General features: G+C 44.7%; 1 protein-coding gene across 1 annotated transcript in view; it reads left to right on the plus strand.

The window, feature by feature from the left end:
* Positions 1–462: 462 nt before the first annotated feature.
* Positions 463–25,220, plus strand: part of ACADM (acyl-CoA dehydrogenase medium chain) — a 42,755-nt gene continuing 17,997 nt past the window's right edge. Inside the window, exons 1-7 of the mRNA XM_038745795.1 lie at positions 463–537; positions 5,207–5,294; positions 6,493–6,590; positions 6,727–6,796; positions 8,750–8,850; positions 8,939–9,019; positions 23,098–23,228. Of these exons, the coding sequence (XP_038601723.1) occupies positions 499–537; positions 5,207–5,294; positions 6,493–6,590; positions 6,727–6,796; positions 8,750–8,850; positions 8,939–9,019; positions 23,098–23,228 (608 nt within the window). The 5' untranslated portion in view covers positions 463–498. The remainder of the gene's footprint in view (positions 538–5,206; positions 5,295–6,492; positions 6,591–6,726; positions 6,797–8,749; positions 8,851–8,938; positions 9,020–23,097; positions 23,229–25,220) is intronic.

Genomic DNA, 25,220 nt, shown 5'->3' on the forward strand with positions numbered 1-25,220 from the left:
GGGTGGAGAGGGGGAAGGAAGGAAGGAGGTAAGGGGGGTGGAGAGGGGGAAGGAAGGAAGGAGGTAAGGGGGGATGGAGGGGGGAGGGAAGGGAGGGAAGGAAGGGAAGGAAGGGAAGGAAGGGAGGGAAGGGAGGGAAGGGAGGGAAGGGAGGGAGGGAAGGGAGGGAAGGGAGGGAGGGAGGGAGGGAGGGAGGGAAGGAGGGAAGGAGGGAAGGAGGGAAGGAAGGAAGGAAGGAGGGAGGGAGGGAAGGGGGCGGGGAGCTGTGTTGCCGGGGTCGCACCGAGCATGCGCGTGCTCGGCCTATCAGGCGCTGTTGCTTGGGTGGCTCCCCCTCCCCCCTGCCCCCGCGCGGACGGGGTGGAAACTGACCAGTGGGGCGCGGTGGGGGGGGGGGGGGGAGGGAGATAAAGCGGGGCACGCCCCCTTGTGGGCGTGTCCGGTGCCCGCGGCCGGGGGCGGGACTTGCTGGCGTTGGGCGGCGGACGGATCCGGGCCATGGCGGCGTTTGCGGCGCTGCGGCTGCGGGGCTGCGGGGTAAGAGGGGCGGGCGGCCGGACGGCCGGACGGCAGGCCTGCGGAGGGAGACGGGCGGGGGGCGCGTGCCCGCGGGAGCCCCGCGGGGCCTACTTACAGGCCCTTCTCCTCAGGCCCGTCAATCAATCAATCCATCAATCAATCGTATTGATTGAGCGCTTACTGTGTGCAGAGCACTGGGCTAAGCGCTTGGGAAGTCCAACTTGGCAACATAGAGAGACGGTCCCTACCCAACAGTGGGCTCACAGTCTAAAAGACCCCGTGACCCCGTGACCCCGGCCCAGGGGGACAAGGCCTGGGGCCCTGGGATAATAATAATAGTAATAATATAATAACTGGCATTTGTTAGGCGCTTACTATGTGCAAAGCACTGTTCTAAGCACTGGGGAGGATACAGGGTGATCAGGTTGAATAATAATAATATAATAATTGGCATTTGTTAAGCGCTTACTATGTGCAAAGCACTGTTCTAAGCACTGGGGAGGATACAGGGTGATCAGGTTGTCCCACGTGGGACTCACAGCCTTAATCCCCATTTTACAGATGAGGGAACTGAGGCCCAGAGAAGTTAAGTTTTTAGACTGTGAGCCCACTGTTGGGTAGGGACTGTCTCTAGATGGTGCCAATTTGTACTTCCCAAGCGCTTAGTACAGTGCTCTGCACATAGTAAGCGCTCAATAAATGCAATTGATGATGATAAGTGACTTGTCCAAGATCACACAGCTGACGTGGTGGAGTCGGGATTCGAACCCATGACCTCTGACTCCAAAGCCCGGGCTCTTTCCACTGAGCCACGCTGCTTCTCTCATAATAATCATCATTATTATAGTGATGATGATGATAATAATAATAATAATAATAATAATAATAATAATAATAATAGCATTTGTCAAGCGCTTACTGTGTGCAAAGCACTGTTCTAAGCGCTGGGGAGGATACAAGGTGAATTCCCCCTTCTAGCCTGTGAGCCCACTGTTGGGTAGGGACCGTCTCTCTATGTTGCCAACTTGGACTTCCCAAGCGCTTAGTACAGTGCTCTACATTCATTCATTCGTATTTATTTTACTTGTACATATCTATTCTATTTATTTTATTTTGTTAGTATGTTTGGTTTTGTTCTCTGTCTCCCCCTTTTAGACTGTGAGCCCGCTGTTGGGTAGCGACCATCTCTCTATGTTGCCAACTTGGACTTCCCAAGCGCTTAGTTCAGTGCTCTGCGTTCATTCATTCATTCAATCGTATTTATTTTACTTGTACCTATCTATTCTATTTATTTTATTTTGTTAGTATGTTTGGTTTTGTTCTCTGTCTCCCCCTTTTAGACTGTGAGCCCACTTGGGTAGGGACCGTCTCTCTATGTTGCCAACTTGTACTTCCCAAGCGCTTGGTACAGTGCTCTGCACACAGTAAGTGCTCAATAAATACGATTGATTGATTGATTACTGTGTGCAGAGCACTGGACTAAGCACTTGAGAAGGACAAGTTGGCAACATATATAGGGACGGTGGTTGCCAACTTGTCCTTCCCAAGCGCTTAGTACCGTGCTCTGCACACAGTAAGCGCTCAATAAATACGATTGAATGAATGAATTCCCCCTTCTAGACTGTGAGCCCACTGTTGGGTAGGGACGGTCTCTGTATGTTGCCAACTTGTACTTCCCAAGCGCTTAGTACAGTGCACACAGTAAGCACTCAATAAATACGATTGAATAATAATAATGAGGGCATTTGTCAAGCGCTTACTATGTGCAAAGCACTGTTCTAAGCACTGGGGAGGATACAAGGCGAATTCCCCCTTCCAGACTGTGAGCCCACTGTTGGGTAGGGTCAGTCTCTGTATGTTGCCAACTTGTTCTTCCCAAGTGCTTAGTACAGTGCACACAGTAAGCGCTCAATAAATACGATTGAATAATAATAATGAGGGCATTTGTCAAGCGCTTACTATGTGCAAAGCACTGTTCTAAGCGCTGGGAAGGATACAAGGCGAATTCCCCCTTCTAGACTGTGAGCCCGCTGTTGGGTAGGGACCGTCTCTGTATGTTGCCAACTTGTACTTCCCAAGCGCTTAGTACAGTGCTCTGCACACAGTAAGCGCTCAATAAATACGACTGATTGATCGATGTGAACATTCTTTCCTACACCACGACTTGCTATATCCAGAAAGATGCTTGTTTTGGAAGAACCTTCCTCAATTCAGCCATTACATCCTGTCCAGAACATATAGTGAAGCTATGTTTTGGCCGATCTGACTTAGGTGTAGCAATCTATACGCAATGAGGTTACCCGTTTATCGCAGGAAGCTTCTCCAGAAACCTTGGAGAAATCGGATCGCTCATTTTGGACCTTTCATTGATATCATTGATATCATTGATATTTCATTGATATTGATCTCTATATGTTGCCAACTTGTACTTCCCAAGCGCTTAGTACAGTGCTCTGCACACAGTAAGCGCTCAATAAATACGATTGATTGATTGATTGATATCACTGATATCAGAGATATTACTCGATTGATTGATTTTACTTGTACATATCTATTCTACTTATTTTATTTTGTTAGTATGTTTGGTTTTGTCCTCCGTCTCCCCCTTTTAGACTATGAGCCCACTGTTGGGTAGGGACCGTCTCTATATGTTGCCAACTTGGACTTCCCAAGCGCTTAGTACAGTGCTCTGCACACGGTAAGCGCTCAATAAATACGATTGATGATGATCAGTGATCCAAATTTTTCAGTTGCCGATTCTTTTGGAAAGATCGGTAACTGCTGTGTCCTTAATGGCAGAACTCGGTAATACTGTCAAGAACTAAAGCAAACAAGTGTCTTCATATTTAACTTGGAAGCCAAATCTTTACAAACCACATCTTGTGCAAGTGATGGCTTTCCGTGACAAACTAAGGTTCTCACGTTTGTTTTGTTTTCTGGGCCCAGGATGCCGGGAACGTCATCTATACATTCTTGCAAAAACTTCCCTCTCAATCCAAGTCTTATTTTGTTTCCTGATTTGTTTGGTTTTTAACGGATTTACGGTGCGTTTCTCACCGGATCCCTGGTGATGGCAGGGATCCCAGGCCTCCGACTCGTAAACTGATATTTTGGGAGAAGAAGCGTGGCTTAGTGGATAGAGCACGAGCCGGCAAGTCAGAAGGACCTGGGTTCTAATCCCGGCTCCGCCACTAGTCTGCAGCGTGACCTTGGGCAAGTCACTTCACTTCTCTGGGCCTCAGTTACCTCATCTGTAAAACGGGGATTAAGACTGTGAGCCCTATAAGGACACAGTCTGATTAATTTGTATCTACCCCAGTGTTCAGAACTGTGCTTGGCACATGGTAAGCCCTTAAAAAGTACCACTATTATTATTTTTATATTTTAATGTTTCGTTGCTCCTGATGTGTCTGTATCCAGTCCTTCCCCACCTGTATTCATAAACTGTGAGCCCCGTGTGAGGCAGCGACCGTATCTATTTCCCACATTCTCTCCCAGCACTTAGTACAATGTTCTGCGCACAGTAAGCGCTTGATAGATAATATTCGTCATCATCATCATCAGTCGTATTTATTGAGCGCTTACTATGTGCAGAGCACTGTACTAAGCGCTTGGGAAGTACAAATTGGCAACACACAGAGACAGTCCCTACCCAACAGTGGGCTCACAGTCTAAAAGGGGAAGACAGAGAGCAAAACCAAAAATACTAACAAAATAAAATAAATAGAATAGATATGTACAAGTAAAATAAATAAATAAATAACAAATAAATAAATAAATAAATAAATAATATTCCTGTTTGGATTCCTGAATCACCCCAGTACCAATGGTGGGGACTCGGTCCACCCTGCTCCTTTGAATTGTACTTCCCAAGCGCTTAGTACAGTGCTCTGCTCACAGTAAGCGCTCAATAAATACGATTGAATTGAATTCATCTGCCTATCCCCTGCTTGTGTGTCATGGGTTCGAATCCCGGCTCTGCCACTTGTCAGCCGTGTGGCTTTGGGCAGGTCACTTGGCTTCTCTGTGCCTCAGTTCCCTCATCTGTAGAGTGGGGATGAAGACTGTGAGCCCCCCGTGGGACAACCTGATCACCTTGTGACCTCCCCAGTGCTTAGAGCAGTGCTTTGCACATAGTAAGCGCTTAATAAATGCCATCATCATCATCATCATCTCCTTGTAACTTCCGCAGAGCTTAGAACAGTGCTTTGCACATAGTAAGCGCTTAATAAATGCCATTATTATTATTATTATTATTGTGTGGAGGTGGGAGAAGCTAGGCCATCCCAATTGGGATCTTTGACAGGTCAATACATTCTCTGGTTTGGAGGTAATTCTCCACCTCTGTGATACATAATCAAATAAATTGAAGAAAATGAATTGTACTTTCCAAGCACTTAGCACAGTGTTCTGCACACCGTAAGCACTCGGTAAATACGATTGATGGAGTGAATGAAATAAAATACCAAGCAAGGGCTTGGAATGAATGAGGAAGAGCTGTGTGTTTTCTCTTTGGGTGTTTTAGGTTGTTGGAAAGGGTACCCAGAGCCCTGGTGCAGAGGCAGTGGGAAACAGAATGCCCTTGCCCATTAATAAGATGGTCCCTTACCTTGTTCCCTCTGCTCTAGTCTGAACATTGATTTCAAAAGAATGCTCTTTCCTTTTTTGTTTTGTTTTTTTTATACAGGTTCTTCGAGGGATTTCCCGTTACGAATGGAGATGGCAGCACACAAAAGCTGCCCAAAAGCAAGAAGCAGGATTAGGATTTAGTTTTGGTAAATACTGCATTTCTTTTGAATGTCCCCCCGCTTTAAATACGCTTAATGTGCTAGACTTGGGCAAAACAGCTGTCCTTCGTACGCTGCGTTACAAAGAGCTGTGGCCGGCCAGGTAAAGTCAGGCCTGAGATGGGCCGACCCGGGTTTCATGTGCTCCTTTCCTGCCTTTCCACTGCATCCACCACTTCAGGACTGGCAAATATTTTCTCTTCTTCTTTCCCTTACCCACTTGACAGTGGCAGTGCATTGGTTAAGGGCCATCACCCATCCCTAAGGAAAATTCCAAGGTCATTTAACAATTTTAATCAAATTTTAGCATCCAGGCATTCCAGAAATTTTATGCAAAGGATACATCGATCAATCAGTCGTATTTATTGAGCGCTTAGTGTGTGCAGAGCACACATACATAGGTTTAAAAGAAAAAAAAAACCCGAAATGGTCTGGCCTGGCTGCACAGATTCCCACAGGGCAAATGAATAGAGTTTAATAATGTGACCTGCTCATAAAAATAAACAGGTTATTATTAGCATTGGAAGGCACCTTGGTTTTCTGGCTTGGTGAAAGAGTGATTGCTTCCTTGCTTCACTGATTTAAACTGTCATCTAACCTGAGTCGTAAATGAATCCGCTGATTACTATCTTCTTAAAGTGGCTAGGACTACCTATTTAGGCTTAACTAGAGCAATATAATTATTTTGAATGATTAATTCCTACTTGTCACGACGTTTTTCTAAATTTTCAAAGTGCATTTTATGATCTGCCAAAATGTATTTCAAATTTTCTACATTATGAGTTTGAAAATCGTTATTGTTTTTTCAGGTACACTACCTTATGTCTAAAGAACTTTTGCCAGAACGGCATAGAAAGTCATTGCTTTTTGAGATTGGAAGTTAGAGTGCTTTCTGTTCCCTGCTTTTCCTGTTAATCCAGTTTGCCAGAATTTGGATTGGTTAGCAAATTATTAGTGATTATCAAGTAGTCCATGTCCCACATGGGGTTCACAGTCTTAATCCCCATTTCGCAAGCGCAGAGAAGTGAAGTGACTTGTCCAAGATCACACAAGCAGACAAGTGGTGGAGCCAGGATTAGAACCCAGATCCTTCTGACTCGCAGGCACATGCTGTATCGACTGGGCCATGCTGCTTCTCTTAGTTCTGCACTCTAATTTTAATTTTCACAAAAATGTTTTCTTTTAGGGCTCACGGAACAACAGAAAGAGTTTCAAGCTACTGCTCGCAAATTTGCCCGGGAGGAGATTCTCCCAGTTGCAGCAGAATATGATAAATCTGGCGAGGTGGGCTTTAAATATTTCTGAGAGAGCAAAGATCTTTGTCAATGATTTTTGCATTTCCATAGATGCTAACTGAATGAAGTTGACTAGAAATATATTTTCCCTTTTCTCCTAATTTCTTGCCACTCTCTTCTTGTAGTATCCTGTCCCCCTCATAAAGAGGGCTTGGGAATTGGGCCTGATAAATACACACATTCCAGAAAGCTGTGGTAAGCAAATCTTGACCTCTCTTCTATTTTAATTGTGGAGCGATTCATGGATAAGAACAATGATGTGAAACTCTGAGTAATGAATGAGCATTTTAGCACTCTAATAAGAAGAGTTTAGCCATCTGCCCTCTAAATTGTCCAGTGTATGATTCAATTTAATCCTAACACAGGAAACCCATAAGGCATTTCATGTATTTTTTTAAAAAAACTTGAGGTATTTAATAATTAAAATGGTCAAAGTGATTCTGGGATTTAAAATGGAATGATATGAGAGAAAACTAAGGTACATTAAAAAATTTCTTGTTTTGGGGCAAGAACAGTGGCCCATGAATAGTATTGCTTTCATGGGGGAAGGGGAGAGAAAGAAATAGAGAATAAATTCTAATAAAATCCTTCTTGGAAGCCAGTAGTGTGTCTAATTCAGGAAAATTACCACAATCTCCATCAGTAATTTAAGACCAGTATTTTAATATATTATTGCTGTTGTTTGGTAATAATCTGTGTTATTTGTAAAGAACAGGGAATATATTCACCTAGTAAATGAAAACAAATGGGTGACAATTAGAATAATTACTATAAATTGTTCAACTGTACAGTAAAACCTTGCTAATTCTGACTAAGAGGGATTCCAGTTGGAGTTAGTGAAAAGAACATTTTAAAAGTTAATATTCGCAAACGTTGTGTCCTTGCTTTTGCGGGCAGGGAACGTGTCCACCAACTTTGTCGTATTGTACTCTCCCATGCAGTTAGTATTCATTCAGTTGTATTCAGTGCTTATTACTGTATTTATTTATTTATTTTACTTGTACATATCTATTCTATTTATTTTATTTTGTTAATATGTTTGGTTTTGTTCTCTGTCTCCTCCTTCTAGACTGTGAGCCCACTGTTGGGTAGGGACTGTCTCTATACGTTGCCAACTTGTACTTCCCAAGTGCTTAGTACAGTGCTCTGCACACGGTAAGCGCTCAATAAATGCGATTGATTGATTGATTGCAGAACACTGTGCTAAGCACTTGGGAAAGTACAATAGAGCAGTAAACAGTGACGTTCCCTGCCCACAATAAGATCTAATATGCAGTGCACAGTTAGCGTTCAGTAAATTGATTGAGTGTAGCCCTACATTTCTGTTTTCTGTTTTTGGTTGTTGGGTTTTGTTGTTGTTGTTATTTTTACTAGTCTGTCTCTAAATCCAATTAAGCAAGTGGGTTGAAAGTAATTGTTCTATGGTTCTCCCCCCTGGTGAGTACTTTGCTGCTACATGTTCTTCAATCATCAAGTAGTATTTTTGGCTGTTACTGTGTGCAAAGCAAAGTACTTGAGTACAATAGTTAGAGGACACGATTCCTGCCCAGAGGTTGATATAATAATAATAATAATAATAATAATGGTATTTGTCAAGTGCTTACCCTGTGCCAGGCACAGTTCTAAACACCGGGGAAGATACAAGATAATCAAGTTGGACATAGTCCCTGTACCACACAGGGCTCACAGTCTTAATCCCCATTTTACAGATGAGGCAACTGAGGAACAGAGAAGTTAAGTGACTTGCCTAGTGTTCACACAGCCTACAAGTGGCAGAGTCAGGAGTAGAACCCATGACCTTCCGACTCCAAGGCTTGTGCTTGGCACATAGTAAGCACTTAACAAATGCCATCATTATTATGATTAGGCCATGTTGCAATCTGGTGTGTTATTTTTTACCAGTCGAATAGTCTTCTGTTCCATTTTCTGATGCATGGTCAATCGTGGGTGTGTCTTATAAATAAACGTAGATTAAAACTTGCCCCTCTTGGACAGCAGTGAAGAAGGGTATTGTAGGAAGCTGTGATGTATTGGGTTGGAGTGATCACAAATCCTGGATTAATGGGATCCTGGTTAATGAGATTTTACTTTGCCTGTTGTGGGATTTTGTAGTTTATGAAGTCCTATTAAATGCCATTTGTATCTTAGGAGGTCTTGGTCTTGGAACCTTTGATACTTGCCTCATTACGGAAGAATTGGCTTATGGCTGCACAGGGGTTCAAACCGCCATCGAAGCGAGTTCGTTGGGCGTAAGTTACTCTACGAAGTTGCATTTAATAATTGTGGTGATTTAGTAAAACGTTTCCCCGTTTTAAAAGGGACAATTTTCTTTTGTAGCAAATGCCCCTCATCATCGCGGGTAATGAGCAACAACAAAAGAAATATCTGGGGAGGTTGACGGAACAACCGATGGTGTGTGTAAGTATGGAAGCCGCTTTGTAGCGAGAATTTACAGGACTCAATTTTTCTGGGTATTAGCGTAGTTCTAATAAAGATTGAAATATATCCAAGAAGCAGCATGGTCTAGTGGATAGAGCGTGGGCCCGGGAGTCAGAAGGACCTGGGTTCTAATCCCAACTCCACCTCATGTCTGCTGTGTGACCTTGGGCAAGTCACTTCACTTCTCTGTGCCTCAGTTACCTCATCTGTAAAATGGGGATTAAGATCGTGAGCCCCACGAGGGACAGGGACTGTGTCCAGCCTGATTTCTCTGAGCCCGTTGTGGGCAGGGATCATCTCTCTCTCTGTTGCCGAATTGTACTGTCCAAGCGCTTAGTACAGTGCTCTGCACACAGTAAATGCTCGATAAATGTGATTAAATTAATTAGTTGTATCTACTCCAGCGCTTAGTATAGTGCCTGGCGTATAGTACACACTTAACAAATACCATAACCAGCTCTATTGAAAATGTTCCAAGTTTAGCAAACCAATTCATATCTAATCACATTCTGGAAAACGGGGAGAAAAATCCTTTAAGTAGAAACAGTTCCCAATTCCAGAATGTTTTGGGTTATGTATAATAGAGACGGGGGATACGTAAATCATGGGTTCTAATCCAGGCTCTGCCACTCGTCTACTATGTGGCCTCGGGTAAGTCACTTCATTTTCCAGCGCTTAGAACAGTGCTTTACACATAGTAAGTGCTTAATAAATGCTATTATTATTATTATTATTATTATTATTATTATCTGTGCCTCAGTTACCATTTCTGTAAAATGGGGATTAAAACTGTGAGCTCTGTGCTGGACAGGGACTGTGTCCAACCCGATTTGCCTGTATCCACCCCAGAGCTTAGTACAGTGCCTGGCACATAGTAAATGCTTAACAAATGCCACAATTATTATCATTATTGTCATCATTATTAAATCGAAGATGCACTCTCCAGGTCACTTCATCCATCCACCCACCCCTTTGCTTCTTGGTGGGACAAAACCTATCTACACAGGATAGATGGCTCTTTATCCAAGGATGGAATCACACAATCTCCCTTTATTTAGTGTTCCAGTCATCACTCACTTTTCGGGTTTTTATTTTTTTCCAGGTTACGTGCTTCAGTTCCTCGAAAACTTTCTTCCATAGCAGCTATTTTTCCTCTCCTTACTTCTTTTTTCTTCCTGTGACCCTCATATTTCTCGATAACTAGACCTATTAACTCTTCTAATGGAAGCCTGATCTTCATTACTTCTCAGCTTTGCTGCCAAACTCCTATTAATACAGACAATTATCCTGTTGTTTTTTAAGATATATTAAGCGCTTTCCATCGCTTGAGGTCCGCTATGACCTTCAGGCCTCTTATTTTAGTTATGCTTACCTGATTCCTCTTTCAGGCGGAACATCATCCTAGTCACCATTTCTCTAATCAAGTCACTGGCTGTTTTTTTCTTTCCCTGTGCTTCAAGGTGTCAACATTAGAAAAGCAGCATGGCCTAGTGGATAGAGTAAGGCTCTGGGAGTCGGAAGGACCTGGGTTCTAATCCCGGCCCCGCCACCCGCCTGCTCTGTGGCCTTGGGCAACTCACTTCACTTCTTTGGGCCTCAGTTTCCTCATCTGCAAAATGGGGATGAAGACTGTGAGCCCCGTGTGGGACAGACACTGTGTCCAAACCAACTGGCTTGTATCCACCCCAACACTTATTACAGTTATCATTATTATTATTTTCCTCTCTTCTCCAACTTCTACATTCCGAGTTATCATCAACTTTAGAGCATCCTTTCATCCTCCTCGTTGAGCTCATGGATAAAGACACCGGGAGTGCTTTCACAGGGATAATATATTGTTTTGCGAGGGGGTTTCTTGTGGTTTTGAACTGAAGCTGCAAGGAGCAGCCCCCTTCTAGACTGTGAGCCCGTTGTTGGGTAGGGACCGTCTCTATATGTTGCCAACTTGTACTTCCCAAGCGCTTAGTACAGTGCTCTGCACACAGTAAGCGCTCAATAAACACGATTGAATGAATGAATGAAAAGGAGGAAAGGAAATCACTGTTTCCAACAAACATTGGTAGTAATTTCTGAGCCTTAGTCTACTTCAGGAATCCTGATGGCGGGCGGCACACCTTATGTTGGCTCTTTTCTTAGACTCTCTTTGCCCCCTCTATTTCAGCTTTCCAGTCCCATTAACACACAGTTCCCCAAAACTGTGATTGGTGGTGAGAGAGAGGAAGAGAAAAGTCAAAATGTTCTTTTCTCCGTCCCTGGGGCGAGCAGAGTGGGGAAGAGTACAAAACAGAATATCACAGCAGGAGTTAATAATTACCCGGGGAACAGGAATTGTACAAAAGGAAAAGGGAGGAGGGATGGGCTAGGTTTTTCAAAATCCATAGGAGTATTTAGCGGACCAGAACGGATTAGAATCGGCACGTCTAGCTGTTGTCAATCAGACAGAATCCCCAAGTAGGCAAAGCAGTTGCCCGAGGACACGTTTCCCCACCTTTCCTGCTTTGAACAAATGCCTTTCAGTGGCTCTATATAAAGGTGAATCCCCACCTTTCCTGCTTTGAACAAATGCCTTCCAGTGGCTCTATATAAATTACAACAAAAATAGCCCAAAAAGACCGGGAAGCACTGGTGTGTCCCGTATTTTTCCAACTCGCCACCGAGGCTGTCTTGTGGGACAGATTCCAAGTCTGGAGAGATTGAATCTATCGACTGCCGTTGTCTCCATGGTCTGTCATTCCATCAGAGAAGGAAATTAAACTTGGTCTGGCATGATGGGCTCTTCACCGAGCCAGGGTGGTTGCTTGGCATTTCGAGGGTTGCAAACTGATTGATGATTCATACTAATTAAGATGACAGGTTATTACCAGGTTCTCCCTTTTCCCTTTTTTAAAACGGCTCCTTGATTTGGGTTCTTTTGGAGGCTTCGGGGGCTTCTCAGAGTCTTCAAATATTATTATTATAATAATAGTAATAATTATGGTACTTGTTAAGCGCTTACTCTGTGCCAAGGACTGTATTAAGCACTGGGGTAGATACAAGATATATAGATGGGACACAGTTCCTGTCACGCGCGGGGCTCACAGCCTAAGTAGGGGGGTTTAGACTTAATGGCTAGTTGCTTCCTCCCTTCCCATTCCTCAGGTTTTCTGGATTGTATATCCACGGCCGTGGCTAACTTCATACGTTCAGAGGCTCAAAAAATGGCCAAAGCCGCTACTTCACAGTCTTCCCTCAGTTTCCCCCTCCTTGCCAAGAGAAAAGGAGGGGAGGGCAAAATTTTCCATGGTTCTCCACATATATTTTTTTTAATATTTTCATTCATCTCCTTCTCCAGTAGCCTTTTCTGACCATGTCCCTACCCAGTCATTCTATTTTTAACGAGCGCCGGCTCTATTTCCACTTTCAGTCCTCCATTTGCCCTTCTAGTTCCCAGGAATTTCTAGCTTCTTGGCATCAGGTTTCTGTTTTTACATACGGTGCCCGTGGTGCAATCGTATCATTACCTTTGGCATAATTGAACATTTTTCAATTCTTTTGGCCTTCAGTGTTCTATTCAAATGTGATGGATGAGTTCAAAACGTAAAGCTATTTTATCAGTCCTAAAGGGAATAAAAATAGAGTTTGGTGTTCATTTTTATTGAAAGTCAATTAATGTGCAGCATGCAGTTTAACTACTTAAGCCCATATCAGAAAATGTAAAAGGTAAGTTTCTCAGAGCAGCGTTAATTGTCCAAAGTTGAAACTTTCCTATGAATATTTCAAATTTATGGTGTTGCCGTTACTTTGCCAACCAGAGGTGAACTTACTAATTTTGCAGCAGGGACCACGCGCTCTCTCTTCTGACCACCCTAAGCAAGGCTTCTCTAGGCCTCAGTTTCCTTAAAATGGGGATTGAGAGTGTGAGCCCCACGAGGGACAGGGAGTGTGTCCAATTCGATTTGCTCGTATCCACCCCAGTGCCTGGCACACAGTAAGTGCTTAACAACTGCCATAATTGTTATTATTATTTTTAGGTGGTGGTGGTGGTGGTTTTGGGGAACAGCCCAGCGATGCCATAGAGACTAGGGACAAAAGGAGAAAGGGAGTGATAGCCTTCACATCCAAAGTCTGCTCCACCGTCAGGGTTTAGGGAAAGTGTATAGGATCAGGTATTTTATTCAGTCGTAGTTATTGAGGACTTACTGTGAGCAGAGCATTTGGATGTAGCCATTCTGGGATGTGCAGCTGGAGCGGTCATGGTTTCCGGCTGTGTTCTGGGCCACCTGAAAGTTGGTGGCCCTCTCCCCAGACCACTGTTCCCCAACGTCTGAGTTAGGGGTGCCGTGGGTGAGGCCTCGAAGGCTGCCTCTTTCCTCCTGCCCTGCTTCACGAGCCCCCCTTCGGGAGCTTCCTCTGCCACTACCCTCCCTGTCCTAACCGTGAGGCTGCTGAGAGTGAAACACAAAGTGTCTCAACACTGCATTTGCCCTAGAATTCTATTTTTCTCTCTGAGTGTCTGTTATTTTGCCTCTCGGGAGTTCCTTGATAGGGGAGTGGGCCCCAAAAAGGCCCTTTCAGTGTCCCTCTTCCCGTGTCTCTCTCTTCTCCATGACCCAGCATTTCATTCTCTCATTCGTCCCCATTCTGTTTCTCCTCGACTCTCTAATTCCCTCACTTCTCCCACCTGTGTACTCTGCCTTTGTTTTTCATCTCCACAGCCTGACGTACATGCACTGGAGCCTGGAAGGAGCTAGCAGTCTCTGCCCTGAAATCAACAGTTTTTAATAATAATGATGGCATTTATTAAGCTCTTACTATGTGCTAAGCACTGTTCTAAGCGCTGGGGAGGTCACAAGGTGATCATGTTGTGAGTCCTACGTGGGACAACCTGATCACCTTGTAACCTCCCCAGCGCTTAGAACAGTGCTTTGCAAATAGTAAGTGCTTAATAAATGCCATTAAAAAAAAGCTTGTTAGGGGCAGGGAGCATATCTGCTAATTATGTTGCATTGTACTCTCCCAAGAACTTAGTGCACTGCTCTGCATGTAATAAGTGCTCAATAAATACAATTGATTGATTGAGCCAAACACTATATATGTCATAGAATAAATATAATAGAAGCAGATCAGACACAATCCCTGTCCCACATGAGGTTCACAATCTGAGGGAGAACAGCTATTGAATGCCGATTTTACAGGTGAGACTGAGACCCAGAGAAGTGAAGGAACTTGTTCAAGTCACACAGCAGGCAAGTAGCAAAGCCAGAATTAGAACCCAAGTCTTGAGTCCCAGGCTTGTGCTCTCTGCATTAGGCTACACTGCTTCTTTTCCTCACCTCCCGGCCCCCACTCACAGCCTGCTGCTCCCATAAACTTTTAAACGGTTCATTGCTTTATCAGAGGGGGTCCCATAGAGGCAGAAGAATGGAATTCTGCTACTCTGGAACTGTGCCTCGTTCTCACCTGTCCCTCCGTCATCCCCCTGGCCTGGAATGCCCTCCCTCTGCCCATCCGCCAAGCTAGCTCTCTTCCTCCCTTCAAGGCCCTACTGAGAGCTCACCTCCTCCAGGAGGCCTTCCCAGACTGAGCCCCCTCCTTCCTCTCCCCCTCGCCCCCCTCTCAATCCCCCCGTCTTATCTCCTTCCCTTCCCCACAGCACCTCTATATATGTATATATGTTTGTACATATTTATTACTCTATTTATTTTACTTGTACATATCTATTCTCCTAATTTTATTTTGTTAATATGTTTGGTTTTGTTCTCTGTCTCCCCCTTCTAGACTGTGAGCCCAATGTTGGGTAGGGACTGTCTCTATATGTTGCCAACTTGTACTACCCAAGCGCTTAGTACAGTGCTCTGTACACAGTAAGCGCTCAATAAATACGATTGATTGATTGAATGATCCCTCCATCCTCCACCACAAATCAGTGTCAGCACTTAATAATGTTGGTATATGTAAGCACTTACAAAACCTGCCGGTCTCACCTCCGCAACATCGCCAAGATCTGGCCTTTCCTCTCCATCCAAACCGCTACCCTGCTGGTTCAGTCTCTCATCCTATCCCGACTGGATTACTGCATCAGCCTCCTCTCTGATCTCCCATCCTCCTGTCTCTCCCCACTTCAGTCTATACTTCATGCTGCTGCCCGGATCATCTATGTGCAGAAACACTCTGGGCATGTTACTCCCCTCCTCAAAAATCTCCAGTGGCTACCAGTCAACCTACGCATCAAGCAAAAACTCCTCACCCTGGGCTTCAAGGCTTTCCATCCCCTCGCCCTCTCCTACCTCACCTCCCTCCTCTCCTTCTCCAGCCCAGCCCGCACCCTCCGCTCCTCTGCCGCTAACCTCCTCACTGTACCTCGTTCTCGCCTGTCCCACCGTCGACTGCCGGCCCACGTCCTTCCCCTGGCCTGGAATGCCCTCCCTCCACACATCTGCCAAGCTAGCTCTCTTCCTCCCTTCAAAGCCCTACTGAGAGCTCACCTCCTCCACGAGGCCTTCCCGGACTAAACCCCCTTTTTCCTCTCCTCCTCCCGATCCCCCCACCCTACTTCCTTCCCCTCCCCACTGTACCTGTATATATGTTTGTACAGACTGATTACTTATGTTACTTGTACATATTTACTATTCTATTTATTTTGTTAATGATGTGCACCTAGCTTTATTTCTGTTTGTTCTAATGACTTGACACCTGTCCACATGTTTTGTTTTGTTGTCTGTCTCCCCCTTCTAGACTGTGAGCCCGTTGTTGGGTAGGGACCGTCTCTATATGTTGCCAGCTTGTACTTCCCAAGTGCTTAGTACAGTGCTGTGCACACAGGAAGCACTCAATATATACGATTGAATGAAGGAATTAACTTACTATGTGCCAAGCAGTGTTCTAAACGCTGGGGGAGATACAAGGGATCAGGTTGTCCCACGAGGGGCTCACAGGCTTCATCCCCATTTTACAGATGAGGTAACAGGCACAGAGAAGTTAAGTGACTTGCCCAAGGTCACACAGCTGACGAGTGGCGGAGCTGGGATTAGAACCCATGACCTCTGACTCCCAAGCCCCTGCTCTTTCCACTGAGCCATGCTGCTTCTCATTGCTCCTGAAGCCCCAGTCCCTTTTTATTTTATGACTTCATTGAAATTTTCCAGGTTGAGGAGTTGGAGAAGAAGATTCAATTTGAGCAAGTCCCCTGTTTCCCAGGTGCCTAACATGACTTGGCTGTGATGTGGTGGTGACCCTTGGTGCCTTTCTTGACCGAAATCCGAAGCTGGCAGATTTGTGATTATTTGCATTCGGGGGCCTGAAACAGCACAAGGCAGCACTTCTTCCCACAGTTGGGTGATAAAATACATTCATTCATTCATTCAATCTTATTTACTGAACGCTTACTGTGTGTGCAGAACACTGTACTAAGTGCTTGGGAAGTACAAGTTGGCGACATATAGAGACAGTCTCTACCCAACAACGGGCTCACAGTCTAGAACAGATCCTGTTAGCCCAGAAATTGAACAGGCCCAACGTACCAGATTTGAGAAGAGACTGGACATAGCTATAGTTTACATCAGCTGTGAGCCCACTGTTGGGTAGGGACTGTCTCTATATGTTGCCAACTTGTACTTCCCAAGCGTTTAGTCCAGTGCTCTGCACACAGTAAGCGCTCAATAAATACGATTGATGATGATCACTTACCAGAGGGAAAAGTTAAGAGCACTAGGACGAATATCAAGGGCAAAGATCACGTGGTTCTTCAAGCATCCTGTCACAGGGTTGGAGAGAGGATAATGAACTGGATCAAGTAATGGCATCTTTTACATTCTTAGGGGTGTATTTATGGAAGTGTTGCTGTGTGTGTGTCTGTCTCTCTCACACACACAGAGACAAGCCCTCTCCAATGAGTTCATCGGTGCTGCCCCTCTGGCCCCTTTTTCCATCATCATCAATCGTATTTATTGAGCGCTTACTATGTGCAGAGCACTGTACTAAGCGCTTAGCACTGCTGAAAGACCTGCAGCCACTGAAAGCCCGTAACTCACAACATCCCCTTGTCTACTTCTCCTCCCTTAGGTGTTCTGTCACCTGATCCCTCCCACCGTGGTCTGTCCTGGGCTCCCCCTGCTCTCTGACCAGCACCCATCCGTCTCTGACCATCCTGTGTGGTCGGTTTCCTTTCTTTTTCTCCTGCTCACCCTCACCCTCTTCTTTGCTACTCTACCAACTACCTTCCTCTTTAATAATAATGGTGGTATTTGTTAAGCGCTTACCATGTGCAAATCAATCAATCAATCGTGTTTATTGAGCGCGTACTGTGTGCAGAGCACTGTACTAAGTGCTTGGGAAGTACAAGTTGGCAACATATAGAGATGGTCCCTACCCAACAGTGGGCTCACAGTCTAAAAGCACTGTTCTAAGCGCTAGGGAGCTTACAAGGTGATCAGGTTGTCCCACGGGGGGCTCACAGTCTTAATCCCCATTTTACAGATGAGGTCACTGAGGCGCAAAGAAGTTAAGTGACTTGCCCAAAGTCACCCAGCTGACAGTTGGCGGAGCCGGGATTTGAACCCATGACCTCTGACTCCAAAGCCCGGGCTCTTTCCACTGAGCCAAGCAGCTTCTCTTTAACCATCTACCTCCACTAGCACCCTCGTGGTCATAGGCTTTTGGTTTCTCTCCCTTTTAATACTTTTCCTTGCTTCACTTGGCTTTTATTTAAATAATAATGATATTTGTTAAACGCTCACTGTGTGCCAAGCATTGTCCTCAGCGCTGGGGTAATCAGTCAATCAATCGTATTCATTGAGCGCTTACTGTGTGCAGAGCACTGTACTAAGCGCTTGGGAAGTACAAGTTGGCAACATATAGAGACAGTCCCTACCCAACAGTGGGCTCACAGTCTAAAAGAAGCCTGTGAGATCCAAGGTAATCAGGTTGTCCCACATGGGGCTCACAGTCTTAATCCCCATTTTACAGATGAGGTAACTGAGGCACAGAGAAGTTGAATAATAATAATAATAATGGCATTTATTAAGTGCTTACTACTTGCCCAGAGTCACCCAGCAGGCCTTCCCAGACTGAGCCCCTTCCTTCCTCTCCCCCTCGTCCCCCTCTCCATCCCTACCATCTTACCTCCTTCCCTTCCCCACAGCACCTGTATATATGTATATATGTTTGTACATATTTATTACTCTATTTATTTATTTTACTTGTACATATCTATTCTATTTTATTTTGTTAGTATGTTTGGTTTTGTTCTCTGTCTCCCCCTTTTAGACTGTGAGCCCACTGTTGGGTAGGGACTGTCTCTATATGTTGCCAGTTTGTACTTCCCAAGCGCTTAGTACAGTGCTGTGCACATAGTAAGCGCTCAATAAATACGATTGATGATGATGATGATGACTCCCAAGCTCGGCCTCTTTCCACTAAGCCATGCTACTTCTTAATGCCCATGTTGGACAGGAACTCGTAGACGAGATAGAGATACACCGAGTAGGTTGGTGTTAGAGAAGCGAAGGGTGAGCCGGGTTGTTGGACGAAATAGAAGAGGCAAGATAGGAGGGGGTGAGTTGAGTGAATAAAGCAGATCAGGAGGAGAGGGGAGAAACAGCTTGGCTCAGGGGAAAGAGCCCGGGCTTTGGAGTCAGAGGTCATGGGTTCAAGTCCCGGCTCCGTCACCTGTCTGCTGTGTGACTTTGGGCAAGTCACTTCACTTCTCTGGGCCTCAGTTACCTCTTCTGGAAAATGGGGATTAAGATTGTGAGCCCCCCCATGGGACAACCTAATCACCTTGTACCCTCCCCAGCTCTTAGAACAGTGCTTTGCACATAGCAAGTGCTTAACAAATACCAAAATAATAATAATTATTATTATTACGTGTGCTGAACTTTATTTTTAGAAAAATGATCCAGGCAGCAGAGCGGAGTAAAGACTGGTGTGAGGAGAGACAGGGCTTAATTCAGTGCTCCGCCCACAGTAAGCACTTAACAAATACTATTGATAGATTATCTTGCATTTACCCCAGTATTGTACAGTAATAATAATGATAGCATTTATTAAGCGCTTACTATGTGCAAAGCACTGTTCTAAGCGCTGGGGCAGTTACAAGGTGATCGGGTTGCCCCACGGGGGGCTCACAGTGTTCATCCCCATGTAATAATAATGATAGCATTTATTAAGCGCTTCCTATGTGCAAAGCACTGTTCTAAGCGCTGGGGCGGTTACAAGGTGATCGGGTTGTCCCACGGGGGGCTCACAGTGTTCATCCCCATTTTACAGATGAGGTCACTGAGGCGCAGAGAAGTGAAGTGACTTGCCCAAAGTCACACAGCTGACAAGTGGGGGAGCCGGGATTTGAGCCCACGACCTCTGACTCCAAAGCCCGGGCTCTTTCCACTGAGCCACGCCGCTTCTCAGGCACTTGGCACTTAGTAGGCTTTTGACAAATACCACTCTTATAGTTTTTTTAGTTATTATTTTAATGCTTTTGGTCTCCTCTCTCCTCCAGTTTTCCTCTAGATCTGACCCCAAAGTGCCGTTTTGTCTCTTCTTCCCTTCTCCCCCTAACCCTTCTCCATTCTCTCCAATCTTCAACCAGCTGCCAAGCCTGGGCAGCTGTGACAGTTTTTAGACTGTGAGCCCACTGTTGGGTAGGGACTGTCCCTATATGTTGCCAATTTGGACTTCCCAAGCGCTTAGTACAGTGCTCTGCACATAGTAAGTGCTCAATAAATGCGATTGATGATGATGATGATGATGACAGAGCCTAGGCTAATAGAAGGTAATAGTTCTATGTGTTCTTAGTGGAATAGTGGAGCAGGGTGGTCTAATGGAAGCTCACAGAACTGTAGTCAGAAGACGTGGATTTGCAATCCATTCTCTAATGCTGGTCTGTTGGGTTACTTCGGACAAGTTTCTATATTTCCTTCCGTTTCCTTTTTTAATGGTATTTGTTAAGCATTTACTATATGTCAAACATCGTTCTAAGCACTGGAGTAGAGACAGGTGAATTGAGCCCGTTGTGGGCGGGGATTGTCTCTATTCGTTGCTGAATTATTCTTTCCAAGTGCTTAGTACAGTGGCCTACTATGCACACAGTAAGAACTCGGTAAATACGAGTGAATGAATAAGATACAGTCCCTTTCCCACGTGGGGCCCGCAGTCTGAGTCCTTCCCTTCCCCACAGCACCTGTATATATGTATATATGTTTGTACATATTTATTACTCTATTTATTTATTTATTTATTTTACTTGTACATATCTATTCTATTTATTTTATTTTGTTAGTATGATTGTTTTTTTTTTTTTTTCCTCTGTCTCCCCCTTTTAGACTGTGAGCCCAATGTTGGGTAGGGACTGTCTCTATATGTTGCCGATTTGTACTTCCCAAGCACTTAGTACAGTGCTCTGCACATAGTAAGCGCTCAATAAATTTGATTGATTGATTGATTGAGTAGGAGGGAGAACTGAGGGGCAGAGAAGCCCAAGGTCAAACAGCAAGCACTTGGCAGATCCAGGATTACCAACCATGTCCTCTGACTCCCAGACTGGAACTCTTTCCCTCTAGGCCTATACGATTATAAATACTATATTATAGTACTATATTATTATTATTATATATATTATATTATTATATGTTATTATACTATAAATACGATTGATGACAGGCCACGTTGCTTCTCTTCTTTGAAGTGGGAATAAGACACCTACCTACCTCTTGGTCTGGGAGCCCCATGTGGGACAGGGATTGGGTCTGATGTGATTATCTTCTTTCTTGTTTTAGAGAAGCTGCGTGGCTCAGCGGAAAGAACATGGGCTTTGGAGTCAGAGGTCATGGGTTCTAATCCTGGCTCTGCCAGCTGTCAGCTGTGTGACTTTGGGCAAGTCACTTCAGTTCCCTCGTCTGTAAAATGAGGTTTAAGACTGTGAGCCCCCTTTGGGACAACCTGATCACCTTGTAACCTCCCCAACACTTAGAACAGTGCTGTGCACATAGTAAGCACTTAATAAATGCCATCATTATTATTTATTATTACCCCAGCATGGGGCCCGTAGTAAGAGCTTAATAAGAAAAGAGCCCAGTCCTGGGGGACCAGGAGACAGGGTTCTAGCCCAACCCTGAAAATAGTGAAACGGACACCGGGCTGTGCCATCAGTGGTGAGGGGTTTCTGCTCAAAGAAGCACCCAAGACATTCTGTGAGGTGGGCAGGCCCAGCAGAAATCCTGAACAATAGCTGGTCATTGTGGGTGAGGAACACAGCAGCTACCAAAGTCCCTGTCTGTTGAGTGTGGTGGTTTGGTTTAGCCTTTGTTCTCATCTCCTGTCACTTCACCGCCATAATTGGGTCCTGCGTGGCCTAATGGAAAGAGCATGGCTCGGGGAGATCGGACTGTATGACCTCAGCAGCATCACTTCACTTCTCTGAGCCTCAGTTTCCTCAGCTGTAAAATGAGGTTTAAAATATGTTTTCCCTTCCTTTTAGATTGTGAGCTCCATGTAGAACGAGGGCTGTCGTATTGCATCTACCCCAGTGCTTAACAAATGCCCCAATTATTAAAAAAAAAAAAAAATGTGTGTTCTTCCCAGTGGGCTGCACCCCACAACCCTCTACCTACTTCTTGTACTCTGTGTCCTATAGGTGTTCTGTTGGCATACGTAAGGGAGAATCTGTGAAAACAAACCACTGGCACTATAATCACTTCTTTTGCGTTGAGAAGCTGCCTCGCCTAGTGGAAAGAGCATGGGCCTTGGATTCAGACGACCAATATATATGTATATCACCTGTATATGTGTATATATGTTCGTACGTATTTATTACTCTATTTTATTTGTACATGTTTATTCTATTTATTCTATTTTGTTAATATGTTTTGTTTTGTTGTCTGTCTCCCCCTTCTAGACTGTGAGCCCACTGTTGGGTAGGGACCGTCTCTATATGTTGCCAACTTGTACTTCCCAAGCGCTTAGTACAGTGCTCTGCACACAGTAAGCGCTCAATAAATACGATTGATTGAATGAATGAATGAATGACCTAAGTCCTAATCCCGGCTCCGCCATGTACATGCTTTGTAACCTTGGATAAGTTACGTCACTTCTTCGTGCCTCAGCTCCCTCGTCTGCAATGTGGGGATTCTATACCTGTTCTCCCTCCTACTTAGACTATGAGCCCCACGTGGCTCCGTGGAAAGAGCACAGGCTTTGGAGTCAGTGGTCATGGGTTCAAATCCCGGCTCCGCCAGTTGTTAATAATTGTGGTATTTGTTAAGCGCTTACTATGTGCCAAACACTGTTCTAAGTGCTGGGTAGATACAAGGTAATCACGTTATCCCACATGGGGCTCAGTCTTAATCCCCATTTTCCAGATGAGGTAACTGAGGCACAGAGAAGTGAAGTGACTGGCCCAAAGTCACACAGCTGATAAGTGGCGGAGCTGGGATTAGAACCCACGACCTCTGACTCCCAAGCCCTTGCGCCTTCCACTGAGCCATGCTGCTTCTGTGTGACTCTGGGCAAGTCACTTCACTTCTCTGTGCCTCAGTTACCTCATCTGTAAAATGGGGATTAACTGTGAGCCCCCCATGGGGTAACCTGATCACCTTGTATCCTCCCCAGTGCTTAGAACAGTGCTTTGCACATAGTAAGCACTTAATAAATGCCATCGTTGTTATTTTTATTGTTACTTGGGACCTGATTATCTTGTGTCTATCTCAGTGTTTAGAACAGTGCTTAACAAGTACCACAATTATTATTATTATTGTCATTATTATTGTGTTGTTATTACGTTCTCTGTCCCAAGTTCTCCATGAGATCCTCCACTAACAGAAAAGAGCTTTTTCTTCCTTTCTTTTTTTTTAATGATGGTTTTTGTAAAGCGCTAACTATGTTCCAGGCACTGTACTAAGTTTTGGGGTAGATACAAGGTAATCAGTTTGGACACAGTCCCCTGTCCCACACGGGGCTCCCTGTCTTTCAGCTAGGAACCTTCAGGCTATCAGCATGTGTGGCAGTTTTTGCGAATAAAGCATAAATTACATCAAATGGCTAACGGTGGTAAATTGTGAGCTTGACTGCCGTTTTTATTTTTAAAGGCTTACTGTGTAACGGAACCTGGGGCAGGCTCTGATGTTGCTGGTTTAAAGACCAAAGCAGAGAAGAAAGGCGATGAGTATGTTATTAACGGACAAAAGATGTGGATAACCAATGGTGGTAAAGCCAACTGGTATGTTAAGTGTCTTGGAGTTGCTTCTCAATTATTTAAATTTAAACTTTTCCCTTTACCTTCCTAATCAGTCCAAGCTAATCTTCAAACTGAAGGACTGGAAAGGGTACTCGGAGGCCACTTATTTGAACCCTCTGCATGTGGGTAGGTTTGCAATTAAAGGTAATGGTCTAAAAATTGAAAACAGCTCAAAAGGAAGCACCACAGCTTTCCATGCTAATCCATTCCACTGTCATTTATTCTTAGTTTCTGATCAATCTCTGTCAGATACTGATGTTCTTATGGCGAGGTTATAGACAAAGTGGCAGACATAGAGGATCTACTGTGAAGGAAAAGGAAAGGAATGTGTCTGTTATTATTCTATCGTACTCTCCCAAGCGCTTAGTGCAGTGCTCTGCACACAGTAAGCATTCAATAAATACAGTTGACTGACTGAATGGAGAGAGAAGCCACCAAAAGACAAAATTACAGCTATCGTTATGAACATGGAAATTGATCAAAGTTGGAAGTAGCCTGCCAGGCTGTTGGGAGGGTGATGATTTGGGAAGCATAATACATAATTAGGAAATGGGAAAGGTAGCAGATCAGTTCCCACCCTGAGGAGTGAAGGGTTATGAGGGTAACCTTATGCTCTTGAGGTGAGGAGCTCCTGCTATGAAGTTGTTCCCTGAAGAAGCTGCACAGGGAATTCAGTTGATGCCTTCATTTTCCACCAAAAGCTGCAGTGAACATATTTTAGACCACAGGAATTCCAAGGCCCCTGGACTAAAAAGCCTGAATTTTCTGCACCTTCATTTTATTTCCCGTCGGAATGGTGTATTTTGTACCTGTTGTGGCCGAGCCACGTGTTAATGCTCTCAGGGGAAGTTTCCCGAGGTCATTATCAAGTGAAACAAATCAGGGAGCAGTTTTTAATAAGAAAATTGGACTCCTCGGGCTTTTCGGATTGAGAGTGAGCATTGAAACCACATAACTTTTGTATCGAGAATCCCTTAAAGCTACTCTAGGATGCTTCCAAAGCCACCCTGGGACGGGGGAGGTCCAAAATTAGGCAGTTGTGCTCTCTGGGTGGGAGAAAGGTTTAGAGCAATAGATTGCTTATAAACACTTTTTTCCTCCACAAGCATGAGAACCGAATTGTGGAGCTGGTCAGGATTCAGGTCGGTTTAGCTTTGTCAAAGGAGAATTTATGAATTTGTGGATTTTGCTTTCGCTTCAGACAGAAACGTTTTACTATGGGCTTTAAAGCACTCAGCTTGCCCCCTCCTACCTCACCTCTCTGATTTCCTACCACAGTCCAGTGTGCTTAGTACAGTGCTCTGCACACAGTAAGCACTCAATAAATATGATTGATTGATTGCACACTCTTCTCTTCTAATGCCAACCCGCATTCACTGTGCTTCGATCTCGTCTAGCTCACCAGCCGACCTCTTGCCCGCATCCTGCCTCTGATCCGGAACTCCCTCCCCCTCCATAATAATAATAATGATGGTATTTGTTAAGCGCTTACTATGTGCCAAGCACTGTTCTAAGCACTAGGGGGGAATACAAGGTGATCAGGTTGTCCCACGGGGGGCTCACAGTCTTAATTCCCATTTTACAGATGAGGTAACTGAGGCACCGAGAAGTTAAGTGACTTGCCCAAAGTCACACAGCCGATAAGTGGTGGAGTTGGGATTAGAATCCATGACCTCTGACTCCCAAGCCCGTGCTCTTTCCACTGAGCCACGCTGCTTCTCAATAAATGATAAATCACCACTCTCTTCATTTTCAGAGTCTTATTAAAATCACATCTCCAAGAGGCTTCCCATGATTAAGCCCTCTTCTCCTCCCTGATTATGTCTGTCTCCCCTTCTAGACGTAATTTCCTAGCGGAACGAGAAAGCGTCTACCAACTGTGTTGTATTGGACTCTCCTGCATTTCTAGTACAGTGCTATGCACACAGTGAGCACTCAGTAAATACCACTGATCGATTTGAAAGGAACCAGGTA

Source organism: Tachyglossus aculeatus, chromosome 4 (genome assembly GCF_015852505.1).
Source record: "Tachyglossus aculeatus isolate mTacAcu1 chromosome 4, mTacAcu1.pri, whole genome shotgun sequence".
NCBI classification, from domain to species: Eukaryota; Metazoa; Chordata; class Mammalia; order Monotremata; family Tachyglossidae; genus Tachyglossus; species Tachyglossus aculeatus.